The sequence below is a fragment of the Paramormyrops kingsleyae genome, chromosome 25, assembly GCF_048594095.1.
Source record: "Paramormyrops kingsleyae isolate MSU_618 chromosome 25, PKINGS_0.4, whole genome shotgun sequence".
NCBI classification, from domain to species: Eukaryota; Metazoa; Chordata; class Actinopteri; order Osteoglossiformes; family Mormyridae; genus Paramormyrops; species Paramormyrops kingsleyae.
In genome coordinates this window covers 19,092,343-19,106,238 of record NC_132821.1, presented here as the reverse complement: position 1 = coordinate 19,106,238, position 13,896 = coordinate 19,092,343, and the positions used below count along the sequence as shown (strand labels likewise).

Below are 13,896 nucleotides of genomic sequence, written 5' to 3'. Positions count from 1 at the left end.
TTTAATATGGCATAAATTGATGTTAAATCGAGTAATAAGGGACTCATATTAGTATGTCACTGTGGTGGTTACGGCTTAGTTCAGAAATGTAAATAAGCATAAATCCCAGGGAAAGGAAAAGAATTGACAGATAGGTCAGGTATTTCTGTTTTTATTTGAAATTTTAGTAAACTGTATACCAGGTTGGCAAAACCAAACCAAAAGAAAAAGTTTACACTGTACATTTAGTGGTCAAAAATATTTTGAAGCCTTGTGCTTTTACAAATTCTCTAAGGGTTTGATTATTCTCAGTGCGTACAGTCACCTCTTACTCCAACCAAAAAACAGCCTAACATGAAATCCCATTGGGGGGCGGGCATATGTACAAATTTGAGAGGGGGGTGTGGTTCTCAGAAAGCAGTGAAGGCGGTCCAAGGGGAGAGCATCTGTGGCCTGTCCCCCACACCCCTCCTTGGCCTGCCTCCAGCGATTCACCACTTCCCCACATTTGGTTCGGACGGGTCGTTGCCATTCGTTACACGGTTAAGACATGGTTAAGAAGTAAAGCGCACGGGCTCCACAGGGAAGCTGCCAGCGACATCTATGTCAGCTTCTTGATCTCGTCGTACAGCACCAGCACGAAGGCTCCACCCATGCCCCTGATCACATTGGACCAGGCTCCCTTAAAGAAAGCCCTGCCGCCTTCATCTTTTAAAATCTTCCTCCAGCAGTCAAGTGTGCCCTTGTACATAATGTCAGCTGCAGAAGAAGAACAGGCACATTAGCCCCCTGTACGCACTTCCCAGACACCCCGGCAGCTCATCGGTGGACGAAACCGAAGGAAGAATGCACAGTAGTTGGCAGAGAACGGTCAATAGGTGTCAATGAGCCCCATGATGTCCTCCTTACCTCCTTTGCGGCCCGACTGCATCATCATACGACGTCTGACGGTGTCAAATGGGTAGGAAACGAGCCCAGCAGCCGCCGTCACAGACTGGGCGATCATCCAGCTGATGAAGATGTGCACATTTTTGGGGTCTGGCAGCATGCCTGAGGACAGAGGGGCACGTTGGTCGCCAAGCCGCGTGATGTCATTGCGACATCACGTTTCCCACATGACAGGTCGAGCGTGCCCGCCTTACCTTTAGCCGTGTCATAGACCCCGAAGTAGGCGGCTCTGTAGATGATGATTCCCTGCACAGACACGTTGAAGCCCTGGTAGAGGCCCTTGATGCCGTCCGACTTGAAGATCTTAGCGATGCAGTTGCCCAGACCGGTGAACTCCCTCTCTGCCAGGCCCTTGCCGATGTCGGCCGCCAGCCTGGTCCTGGCGAAGTCGAGTGGGTACACGAAGCACAGGGAGGTGGCGCCGGCAGCCCCCCCCGACGCCAGGTTCCCGGCGAAATAGCGCCAGAACTGTGTCTTCTGGTCCACCCCTCCCAGGAAGATCTTCTTATACTTGTCCTTGAAGGCAAAGTTGAGTGCTTGGGTGGGGAAGTAGCGGATCACATTGGCCAGGTTGCCGCGCCAGAAGGACAGGAAGCCCTGCTCCTTGGGGATTCGCACCACGCAGTCCATGATCCCTTTGTACTGCATGTCTGCTGTGATCTGTTTGCTCGCATGTTGCACCTGCAGGGCACAGACAGGAACAAAAACCACTCCGGTAAATTCCGTGTAGCTCTGTGGGCAGATTCATTACTCTGATTTGAATGATTTGTGATGTGTTTATAACACAACCAGTTGAGTATAAAGAGTCAGTCACAAAGTAGTCAACTGGTTGGTTGAAAAAATATCCTGGTCTGAATTTGTACTTTCTGAACCCAAACATTTCATCTCTGGTTTTTAAAATGGATGCCAAACTAGGCATTACAAGAAAATACGATGAAACTCGATATACTGAATGTCTTTAATCACCGAGAGTATATATGAGCACTGGATGAATTCATTTGCTTTATTCCGGCTTATAAATACAACTTTATTGTCCTGCTTATACGTTTAATTCAGCAGCGTCTCTGGGCTGTTTTAATATGCAGGCAATTAAGTTTGTCTTCTTTCATGCAATACCTCCCGCCTACCACTTAACTCGATTTTTCATTCTTTTACCGTCAGCTTTATACGTTAAATTGTCCGTTGTCGGTGGGGATCGCCTCATTCAGTTGAGGCCAGCAGGGATTTGGTTGCGCACATACCACTCAGTGCTAAATTTAGGAGCGTCGGCATTAGGGGACCGTGCACGCGCTGCAGAGTCCGCTGGACCCCGGCGGCCGCGCGTCACCCCCTAGGCAAGATGCGGTAAGATTCATTTCGCCGTCTATCTCATATTCACATACGAAAAGGCGGGTTCAAATCAACACAACCGCCTCCCAAAAGTTATGCAAGTGTAGGCCCATGTGTTTTAATTGAGCTTTAAAATGCATGTAGAGTAGTTTTATGATTTTCAACATATCTGAACTTTAATGCACGAACAAAAAATAGCACCATGGAGAGCGAACTGGAGCTGCGGCCGGCGGTAATAAAAAACTTCTCCATATATAGGGGTGCTACACGATAATATCAAATAACAAACAAACCTGTGTATTATTGATTAATGAAAGACTACTTTTTATTACTTTAAAGATTAAATTAAAATATTCTCTTCATTAACAAACGCGGTTTAAGAGAATGGTCGCGGCTGTGAGCAGGACCCGGCATAAAATGTCATAGATGCGTGGAAGGGCGGTTTTTTAATAAGAAGATTAATTCACACTGGGTTGATAAAGTGGTTTGCGAATGTTCCGTGTTTAGTATTCTGCACAAGTCTTAAATAGAGTTCGGTCGCACTCATCCACTTCACCTTACCTGCAGCAACAGTTTGACTCTTTCAATCGGGGCTACGGCCGTTTTGGAGATGGCAGCGGCGATGCCGCCGGCCAAAAAGTCCTTGAGGAAGCTGACCACTGCGTCCGTCATTTTCCGTCTTCCTTCGCGCTGCCGTGAGACCCCACCAAATGGACGATGGCCTCCCTTCCTTCCTAATATATCCAGCCCGCTTAAGGCGTGACGCAAAGGTGACGGAAAGTCAAACGGTCTAACAGATTGGAGAAGCTGAATAAATTTCCTAGGTCACAGTTCAGTTTATACGCCATATTAATTCATAAAACGTTCCAAGACTTCCTTTGGGGACGTTTAAAGGACAAATTAGTTATTTTTCCCGGGTCAGCAAGGACCTATTGATATGAAATCATTTTGGCCCCATTTTTGAACAATTAATTTTGATTATGCAATGTCCTATAGCATTCTTCCAATCTGATATTTCTAAAATATAACTAGGTATATAATATAGTCCACATTTTCATTTAAGTCAATCATACAACATAACTTGTTTGTAGTTGTTTACCTACCTTAAGCTTTATTTGAAATGTATAAATATTCCTGTCTTATTGAAAGGTTGTGAGTTTGGTGGAGAATTCTTCCTTTTAAATGCTATTTCTTGTCTGCAACACAACTGACCTTCACTGAGCCAAAAGGAAATCATTATGGGGGAGGGGGGGCATCACACCGATGCTGAACATGACCAGAGAAGTTTGTTTTATTTTCTTAGTAATCATCATGTTTCTCTGTGGAAGTGTGGACAGGCCTTTCCTGCTAGGGTTTGTGAAATACAGTGAAGTGCTGCTTCTGTAAAGCATGTTGACAGGGAGTCTACCTGCCTAAATTTGTCCTGTTCTGTCCCCGGGGTACAGGAAGCAGAGAGGGACATCTCCCCAGCCTCGTGACACGACCTTAATGTCATCTTCAGACGTCAGCTGCATGCCAAGTAAGCGCATCTGCCACATGCTCAGCAAAGGGTGCCGTCATGCATGCAGCTACGACCAAATGCTGCACCCTGACCCATAACTGCCCAGTAAAGCAGAACTTGGGACGGATCCTTACACTGAAGGCTGCAGCGTGTTTGATTTTACCTACTGCAGTTGCATTGCAAGCACGTTTATCCAGTGGCCATCAAACATGTACCCAAACTCATGTGTTCATGAGTCCAGTGGAGAAGCAGAGTTTTGCCTTAACCACTGAGACCCCTGGTGGTTGAGGCTGGTACACAACCCCCCTCAAATGCAGACTGTTCCTGACTCATGCAAGAATGTTGTTTCCACACCATGGCTCACCTACCAGCATCCCTGTCTTCCTCATTTTCCCTTCATACTGTCGAGCAGGCAGTGCACTGCATATCTGCGCATATAAACCCACAGTCAGTAATTATAGATCATGGCAATAGTGGCTGTGTTGGTGGCGTCGCTCGGATACTGGGGTGAGTGTTGTCATTATCCTGTCCTTATCTGACACCATTCAGTCAGACAATGGATCACAAATGCTAGCATCTGCAATTAAATCACAGATAAGTGCTTAAATTGCAGCTCACGGCACGGTTTCGCCGTTGCATTTGCAGTTCCAGGACGGCCTGGCCACCGTGCCTTCCTTTCAGTGCATGTAGCTGTGAGTGCGTTGACCAGTGCTGTGCATGTCCTGACCGCAGCACCACCTGTTCATACAGTAGCACATTCAAAAGGGGATTGGGTAAGCCTGACCTGCCCCCCTTCCCATCAACCGCCTACCTGAAAAGTGTCCAACCATGCCTTGACTGTGAGGTGTGAAAGGTTTGGGGGGCTCAGTCTGTGACTAAGCCAGCTGGAAGGTACAGGTGTGAAATGACGTTTTCTCCATCAAATTATGCTTCTGCCTCTGTTCCACCTGCCTCATGTCTTTCCTGCCATCCCCATACATAGGTCTGCTGTGTACTGCAATATTTTTGTCCTCTCATTTTACGTATGTTTTATAATCTAATCTGCACAAAACACAAAAGACCATTTTAATTCACAGATTCATTGGGTCAATTGAATAAAAGACGCGTGGTCGTACATGATAGAAAACACGTGTTTATTCAAATATATGCAGTGGCAGTTTATACAGAGAGAGTATTGATATAGTGGTCGCTTGTTGCTTGTGTGGCCTATTGAAGCGCTCTCGTGTTCGTGCTGCGCCGGCGCTCTTAGCGGGGCGCTGCGTAGCGACTGCGGCTCTCGGTTTGATCCGTCGTGGCGCATGCGCGAGGCAAGTAATAACTGCACGCCTTGGAACTATTTTTATGAACACAGTTACGGTGCCATGTTACTTAAAACCCTTGTAACAATCGTCTGTTTTTAAAAACCCAGTCATGGCTGCAATGGATCTTTAAAAGTATCTGCGACGAATGAAAATCTGTATTAATATCAATGAGTTTGTAAAATTATTATTAGCCTAGCTGTGCGTCTGTTTGCTACATATGCATGGTTTAAAGGGTTTTATGATTAAGACGAGGTAGAACATTGATTTGGATGTATTACATATTTGGTTTAAGTGGCAGTCATCAGTTTCATATAGGCTTTCAAGCTGAAAACCGACGAAAGAAAAAAAGTTTAATTGGAAGAATGACAAAATCGAAGCAGGCCATTTGTGATTTACATGCTTAGGAAAGTACAGCGACTCCCCACAGTGTATAAGAAGTGGGAATATTAAAGGGATAAGCTGGTAATTTGATTGTGTTCCATTCTCCGGTTTCGAATGAAACTTACATAATACATCACATGCCAATTTGTCGAGGAGACGGGAGCGCATGGTGTTGCCAGTGGCAACCTGTCAGTGTTTCTGTAAAAACACTGGTAGGATGAGATTTAGGGCACAACGCTTGCAAAGGACTTTCGGTCCAAACAGACCTAAATGTATGCAGCGCGTGCATTATAGACTAATATGTTTAATTAACTAGGTGGGCTATATTTTCACGATTATACCTTCAACAATCTAGTACAGTTAGAGTATATACTTTGAGATTGCTGAGCAGTTTTCCTTGAACTGGGACGGCAATAACACATCCCATAAGACTATTATTAGTAGACAGCATGACCGGTGCTCGAACGGCGGGCCGCCTAACTCCAGGCGCTTCACTTCGGCTTCCAATTATTCAGCACAAGCTGTCAAGGATGGCAGATCCGGAAAGCATCTCCCTCAAGGGCCACTCCACGAACGGAGCAAAGGAGACGGCTTTCTGCGGGACGTGGGGCGGACGGCCGCTGTCACACGAGGAAGGGTCTCCTCTGTTTAGGAGTCACACGTCTAAAAGTAAGAGGCTCCCCCGATTTGAAAAGGATGCATGGATGGAGGAGGCTCGCCATCCTATGTCTCCGCCACACATCCCCGACGGGGTGGAGGTGACACCCGCCGCGGACCCCGACAAACCGAGGCTGCCCATTTTTGGTTAGTATCAGTTTCACAGGATCAGTCTTAAATACCCAGAACGTCAAACTTTGGCATGATAATGTGGTATCTGCTAAAACACTGGCCAACAGACAGCATTGTTTTACTTTACACACCACTGTGCAGACTATCTTATTATATTTTTCAAAAGTATATATTATAGGCACCGCACAAACTGGAATCCTTGCAAACGGACTTTAACTTCCCATGATACTGAGGCAGTGAGGCGGTTTGACGGTGGTAATCGATAAAGGCGGAAAGTACAAGCTATAATGTTTACGTTGTAATAAATCTTATCTTTAAAAGGAAATACGCACTGTTGTCGAACAGGTTAAAATAGCCTGCTTAACACTGCTATTGTTTAATTGTCCTCGTCATTAAATTATGCACACATATAACTTTTTTCACATTTTTTCAGTTTTTTTTGTATCATGACGACATTGGTCTACAAAACTATATTGTCTCATAAGTTTCTTAATTTAAGAAAACTCTCTGTTTTTGCTGTATAGTGTATTGCGAGTGTTATATTTATATAAGTCGATTCAGCTTAAATCAGAGATACTTCGAAAATAAAACTAAACAATGCGCAGCTCCCCTGTGTAGAAACAGGCTGATGCATTTTTTATTACCACTAAGTGGCGCCATGTTGAAAAGCTTGAAAGCTTTATCCCAGCTTTATCAGGCGGCTTTGCATCCCGATTAGTGGAATGATGGGGAAAGCTTTAAAATGCTGGATCTTTGCCCTGCACAACAGGGATAACAATATACATGTCAAATAAAGGCAAATAATATATATGAAAAATACAATAATGGTAAAGTTACCAAAATAAAGAATAGTCTTCATATTCCCCTTTCTTATCTGGGGTGGCATGACAGTGCAGAGGGTAGCTGCTGCAGGTTCTCCCCTCATTCTACAGGTTCTCCCCTCATTCTACAGGTTCTCCCCCTGACTCTGCAGGTTTCCTCTTGCTCTCCAAATATGTGCATCTAAGGGAACTAGAGTCGCTTACGCATAATGTGTGTGTCCCACTGGAGTGGCATCCCATCGCGGGTGTCTCCCTGCCCCGTGTGCTCCCTGGTATAGGAAACAGGCCCACTATGACCGAATAAGCTGTTGGAAACTGGATGAATCAGCCTTGTTCTTGTCTTCTCGTTAAATGTCCACTGTGAGAGTTAAGCACTCTGGGGTCACGACGGCCTGCACTCTGGGGTCACGGCGGCCTGCACTCTGGGGTCACGGCGGCCTGCACTCTGGGGTCACGGCGGCCTGCACTCTGGGGTCATGGCTGCGCACATTCTGCAGTCATAGCTAACTGCTCCCTCACAGGTCAGCGGGCTGCCACAGGGAGCCGAGCTGAAAGCCTGTCGAGTTGGACCACCTGCAGAACCAGCTTTGCCATGTGTCCAGGAACTCGACTCCGAATCCAGGTGGACCAGGTAAGTGGGCTGAAGGAATAGGAGACACACTAAGGACCTTAACCAGCTGTATGAGGTGGGACATTTGCACAGGTAGTTGTCCCATGGTAATTAATACAGTATCTGATCAGGAGAGAGTCCCTGACTTCAGCTGCCCTTAAAATATTAGGTCGCATATCTATAGCCAGTAGAGGGCGACGTTCGCCACACTCTGTGTCCAGACAGGCCGATGCTTTGTCCTTGTGTTTCTGGGCAGCTGGAGCACGAAGTGCGTGAAAGGCTGCGAGGCGGGGGCTCCGCCCACCTGCGACACCTGTTCAGCAACAACGACCGCAAGGGGCGGGGCCAGATGGACAGGTGAGGGGCGCGCATTCGTACATACACATTCCCCCCAGCAGCCGCTGTCAGCCTGACGCCTCTTCTCCCTCGGCAGAGACTTGCTGCTCCTGGTTCTCACTAAGTTCCTGGGTCGGTTCATCAGTGTCAGACAGTTCCGGCAGCTTCTGCTCAGGTAACCGCCTGCATTGGCAGGGTGACATTGTGAGCTGACAGGCCCTGAAGCAGAGCCGTGGGCCATATCTTACCCACCCCTAGCGCCCCCTGCTGGACAGAGCCCCTCTGTCCTCCCCCCTCGTGCCTGGGCTTCCTTTCCTCACTCTTCATGTCTTTCTCTGTATCTCCTGCCCAACGCACAGACTGCACCTGGCAGAGAAGCCGCTCATCACCTACGAGGAGCTGCGTGCGGTTCTGGGGGCACCAGTTGGCACCCGGTCCCAAGATGCGATCGGACCCATCCAGCAGCCCACCGGCGCCACCTTGTGGACCTCCTCCCAGGTCCATTCACTCCTGCGGGGCCCGGAGCAGAGCAGGTGAAATAAAGCTGTGGGGAGTCCGGACTGTGCCCTCGGCTGGGTTCAGAACCGAACGGGGCCGGCCCAAAGAAGCAGTCGCTTTAATATATCGAGCGTATTCATGAAGCGTCCTCATCAAAGCAGCCGGCAGCCCCTCAAAGCAGATTACTTAACTCATTCTCCTCTCACGGCTGCCATTGTCGCAGTGTTTGTAACAAAAAAAATATATTTAAAAAGCAACTGGGAACAAAGGAAGATAAAGCTGACAGAGGCGTATTTTTGATGGGGGGGGGGGGGTACCCGGACGGTCTATGGCATCGGAGAGCAGGCCGGGCTCAGGCATCGCTACCGCAGACACGGCCAGGCGCGCCTGGTGCTGGGAAATCCCCGTGACCAATCGGGAGAGACCTGGACGCAGCCACCAGTCCCCCCCCCCCACCTCGCACCCCACCCCCACAGACCGTCCTGAATCCGCGGTTAATCCTATTATCCCCCCGCCGACTGTGCCGGGTTACCGGCTTTGCAGGGTACGCTGTCCTGCCCTCGCCGCGGCCCCCAGTCGGCTGGACCCCCCCCGCTCCCCTGAGGGCTGTTGTCTTTTGAAACTGTCCGTTGGCTGTCCCACCCCCCCTGTGAACGTCCCGCCATGAGGAAGCGAGCCGTTAGCTGGGTACACGCAGCCGATGGGCGAGTTTAGCGTGAGCAGCGACCCGCTCTCGTGCTGGCCCCTTATCTGAGACGCCCGGGGTCTGTGGTCGACGTCCCTCACGCATATCAGCCAGGGCTGTGACCCACTCTCATGCTGGCCCCATATCTGAGACGCCCGGGGTCTGTGGTCGACGTCCCTCACGCATATCAGCCAGGGCTGTGACCCACTCTCATGCTGGCCCCATATCTGAGACGCCCGGGGTCTGTGGTCGACGTCCCTCACGCATATCAGCCAGGGCTGTGACCCACTCTCATGCTGGCCCCATATCTGAGACGCCCGTGGTCTGTGGTCGACGTCCCTCACGCATATCAGCCAGGGCTGTGACCCGCTCTCGTGCTGGCCCCTTATCTGAGACGCCCGGGGTCTGTGGTCGACGTCCCTCACGCATATCAGCCAGGGCTGTGACCCGCTCTCGTGCTGGCCCCTTATCTGAGACGCCCGGGGTCTGTGGTCGACGTCCCTCACGCATATCAGCCAGGGCTGTGACCCGCTCTCGTGCTGGCCCCATATCTGAGACGCCCGGGGTCTGTGGTCGACGTCCCTCACGCATATCAGCCAGGGCTGTGACCCGCTCTCACACCGGACCCATCACTGAGACGCCCGGGGTCTGTGGTCGACGTCCCTCACGCATATCAGCCAGGGCTGTGATCCGCTCTCACACCGGACCCATCACTGAGACACCCGTGGTCTGTGGGCGACGCCCCGCACGCATTTCAGCCAGGGCTGTGACACGCTCTCACACCGGACCCATCACTGAGACACCCAGGGTCTATGATTGATGCCCCGCACACATTTCAGCCAGAGCTGTGACTCGCTTTCACACCAGGCCCATCACTGAGACGTCCGGGGTCACGGGGCGACGCTCCACATGCATTTCAGCCAAGGCTGTGACTCGCTCTCACACCAGGCCCGTCACTGAGACACCCGTGGTCTCTGGGTGACCCCCCCGCACGCATTTCAGCCAGGGCTGTGACTCACTCTTACACCGGATCCCGTCGCTGAGTCGCCCGTGGTCTCTTGGTGACGCACCGCACACATTTCATCCAGGACGGTGACTCGCTCTGCACTGTATCACTCTGCTGTCCACTGTAGTCGTTTTTTTCTTATTGCATGCATATACATTCACCTAAAGGATTATTAGGAACACCTGTTCAATTTCTCATTAATGCAATTATCTAATCAACCAATCACATGGCAGTTGCTTCAATGCATTTAGGGGTGTGGTCCTGGTCAAGACAATCTCCTGAACTCCAAACTGAATGTCAGAAAGGGAAAGAAAGGTGATTTAAGCAATTTTGAGCGTGGCATGGTTGTTGGTGCCAGACGGGCCGGTCTGAGTATTTCACAATCTGCTCAGTTACTGGGATTTTCACGCACAACCATTTATAGGGTTTACAAAGAATGGTGTGCAAAGGGAAAAACATCCAGTATGCGGCAGTTCTGTGGGCGAAAATGCCTTGTTGATGCTAGAGGTCAGAGGAGAATGGGCCGACTGATTCAAGCTGATAGAAGAGCAACTTTGACTGAAATAACCACTCGTTACAACCGAGGTATGCAGCAAAGCATTTGTGAAGCCACAACACGCACAACCTTGAGGCGGATGGGCTACAACAGCAGAAGACCCCACCGGGTACCACTCATCTCCACTACAAATAGGAAAAAGAGGCTACAATTTGCACGAGCTCACCAAAATTGGACAGTTGAAGACTGGAAAAATGTTGCCTGGTCTGATGAGTCTCGATTTCTGTTGAGACATTCAAATGATAGAGTCAGAATTTGGCGTAAACAGAATGAGAACATGGATCCATCATGCCTTGTTATCACTGTGCAGGCTGGTGGTGGTGGTGTAATGGTGTGGGGGATGTTTTCTTGGCACACTTTAGACCCCTTAGTGCCAATTGGGCATCGTTTAAATGCCACGGCCTACCTGAGCATTGTTTCTGACCATGTCCATCCCTTTATGACCACCATGTACCCATCCTCTGATGGCTACTTCCAGCAGGATAATGCACCATGTCACAAAGCTCGAATCATTTCAAATTGGTTTCTTGGACATGACAATGAGTTCACTTACTAAAATGGCCCCTACAGTCACCAGATCTCAACCCAATAGAGCATCTTTGGGATGTAGTGGAACGGGAGCTTCGTGCCCTGGATGTGCATCCCACAAATCTCCATCAACTGCAAGATGCTATCCTATCAATATGGGCCAACATTTCTAAAGAATGCTTTCAGCACCTTGTTGAATCAATGCCATGTAGAATTAAGGCAGTTCTGAAGGCGAAAGGGGGTCAAACACCGTATTAGTATGGTGTTCCTAATAATCCTTTAGGTGAGTGTATACCATCCGTTAATATATTTGTCTTTCTGTCTTGACATCTTACTTAACATCTTTTTCAGGATGTTATGTTTGTGTACCGTGTACTTGCACTGTTAATTTCCCTGCACTGTGTCTTTGCAGTGTAACTTTTCTCACCCTGTTTTTTTAATCTGCATGTACTGTGCTGCTTTATGATGAATTCATACCATGTATGAATATACCATGTATGCATGTACCATGTATGCATGTACCATGTATGAATGTACCGTGTATGAATGTATGAATGTACCATGTATGCGTATATAAATGTACTGCGTATGAAGGTATAAATGTAGTTTATGAATGTACCGTGTATGCATGTATGAATGTACCATGTATGCATGTATGAATGTACCATTTATGAAGGTATAAATGTACTGTGTATGAAGGTATAAATGTACTGTATATGAATGTATTAATGTACCATGTATGAATGAACCGTGTATGAATGTATGCATGTACCATGTATGAAGGTATAAATGTACTGTGTATGAAGGTATAAATGTACTGTATATGTATGTATTAATGTACCATGTATGAATGAACCATGTATGAATGTACCATTTATGAATGAACCGTGTATGAATGTACCATGTATGAATGTACCATGCTGCTGTATGAAGAATTTCCGCCTGGGATCAGTAAAGCCTTGTAGTCTTGATTGTTCTCTGTCACTCTCTGCAGGGAGCTTGTGCTTTCGTTGTTATGTGGAACATCATTCCAGGTCCCTTTAATTTAAAGGCACTAGATGATTCAAATGAGGGTGTCCGGGAGATAAAGTTCAGTTTGTATCCATTTAGTTCTGCCTTCATCAGACCTTTAAAATTGTTCTCCTGGGCAGGGCTCTCTGTGAAATGCGTGTTGGTTTGTACAGGTGAGTTGTGATATTAGCATATGTGCTAACAGCATTTTTGTGCTTCTCAACCCAGATTTCTGGATGCGGTAGAATCATTGCAGTCGAAAGGCATCGAGGGGTCCAGCTGGATCACAGCTGCACAGCTGAAGAAGATTTTGGAAGAACTTGGTCTCTACATGGAGAGTCAGGACTTCATGAAGCTGTGGAAGAGGTTTGTGTCCTGGGTTTGGTCTGCTCAAAGGCACTCGGCATTGCTCTGAAAAATTAGAATTACATGCAGAATTTTGCTGGTCCTGTCGAATTTCTACCCGCCTGCAGATATGACGAAAGCGGACTGGGAGCCATCAAGATAGAGTCGATGTTGAAGAAGCTTGGAGCCAATCTCAGAAAGAGGCCAAATTCTGGTGGAAATATAGGCGAACGAGTCTCCAAGGAGGCTGACTGTGCACAAAGTAAGAAAAACACAGTTTGAGGGCAATTATTTGTATTTTCCGGTAATTTCCAAAGCGTCCTCTCTCAAGTGATGATAGAAGTTATATTTACCAGATGTGACCCAGAGAGGGCAGTGTTGTCTAATTCTGCACAGTGCACCAGACCCGACTTTACCCACCATTTATCCCCTGCCATAGAAGTGAGGAGTCCCAGCATGAAGTGCTCTTTCTAAAGGCCTCGTTCGTAGCTGGTTTGAATTGGTTTTTCTGGGCTTTAGTGGAGTCCATTGCAGGTCTGACACCTATAATGGGTGAACAAGCAGAGAATGTCAGTAACAAGGCCTGTAATAGCGGCATGTATAAGATGTGCACTTCTGTACCCAGCATGCTTTGCTCTCCCTCAGCAGACCCCAAGCGGAGCCTGTCCAAAGCCGAGGAGGAGAGGCGGGGCTCCGTGGCCGTGGAGAGATGGCTGAAGGACAGATTCAGGGAGAGCGTCCAGAACCTGAAGGCTGAGTTTGACAAACTGGATCCTGACAAAACCGGCAAAGTAAGGAAGTGGCTCCCTAGGAAGCACCCTCTCTTTAATTCCTCGCCCCCCACTCTTCAAATCTCTGCCCCCCCCTTGTGATGTCATCAAAAGGCCAGAGAGTGAATGTCACCTCTCGATGTCCACCTCACGGGTCTGATCTCAGACGTAATCAGTGATACTTTCACCCTTTTGGAATTAGTAAATATAGGTTTGGGATTTGGACAAGGGAGGGGCCGTCTTTTAAACGGGAGGGGTTTGGGTGTCACAGACACAAAAGCAAAAATAAAGAAGCTGTATCAGAGATAGAGATACAACTGAAAACACAGCTTTGGGGGTATACAGACTCTGGGGAGGACACTGACTTGACGGGGAATACAGACTCTGGGGGGGACGCAGACTCGGCGGGGCATACAAACTCTGGGGGGGGGGACAGACTCTGGGGGTATACAGACTCGGCGGGGAATACAGACTCTGGGGGGGACACAGACTCGGCGGGGGA

At 48.4% G+C, this 13,896-nt stretch overlaps 2 protein-coding genes across 3 annotated transcripts in view; one reads left to right on the top strand and one right to left on the bottom strand.

Annotated features, from left to right (window-relative positions):
- Positions 1 to 135: 135 nt before the first annotated feature.
- Positions 136 to 2,986, bottom strand: slc25a4 (solute carrier family 25 member 4). The gene is made up of 4 exons (XM_023830761.2): positions 2,818 to 2,986; positions 1,122 to 1,608; positions 889 to 1,029; positions 136 to 738 (listed from the first exon to the last, which is right to left on the bottom strand). Exons 1-4 carry the CDS (start codon positions 2,926 to 2,928, stop codon positions 581 to 583), a joined length of 897 nt encoding a protein of 298 aa, XP_023686529.1. The 5' UTR covers positions 2,929 to 2,986; the 3' UTR covers positions 136 to 580.
- The window catches only part of LOC111853628 (EF-hand calcium-binding domain-containing protein 6), a 32,043-nt gene continuing 20,047 nt past the window's right edge, over positions 1,901 to 13,896 (top strand). Inside the window, exons 1-9 of one of the 2 annotated variants that reach the window (XM_023830760.2) lie at positions 1,901 to 2,271; positions 3,702 to 3,775; positions 7,571 to 7,680; positions 7,916 to 8,016; positions 8,093 to 8,170; positions 8,355 to 8,528; positions 12,508 to 12,645; positions 12,753 to 12,886; positions 13,270 to 13,415. In XM_023830760.2, the coding sequence (XP_023686528.1) occupies positions 2,267 to 2,271; positions 3,702 to 3,775; positions 7,571 to 7,680; positions 7,916 to 8,016; positions 8,093 to 8,170; positions 8,355 to 8,528; positions 12,508 to 12,645; positions 12,753 to 12,886; positions 13,270 to 13,415 (960 nt within the window). In that variant the 5' untranslated portion in view covers positions 1,901 to 2,266. Of the gene's footprint in view, positions 2,272 to 3,701; positions 3,776 to 5,672; positions 6,244 to 7,570; positions 7,681 to 7,915; positions 8,017 to 8,092; positions 8,171 to 8,354; positions 8,529 to 12,507; positions 12,646 to 12,752; positions 12,887 to 13,269; positions 13,416 to 13,896 lie in introns of those variants that run through there. The other variant, XM_023830759.2, reaches the window with a different exon arrangement.

Excerpts from the sequence above, each read along its gene's own strand:
- slc25a4 (XM_023830761.2), bottom strand. The coding sequence starts at position 2,928 with ATGACGGACGCAGTGGTCAGCTTCCTCAAGGACTTTTTGGCCGGCGGC. Across the intron at positions 1,609-2,817 it reads GAGTCAAACTGTTGCTGCAG|GTGCAACATGCGAGCAAACA; the intron begins GTAAGGTGAAGT and ends TGTGCCCTGCAG. Across the intron at positions 739-888 it reads GCAGTCGGGCCGCAAAGGAG|CTGACATTATGTACAAGGGC; the intron begins GTAAGGAGGACA and ends CTTCTTCTGCAG.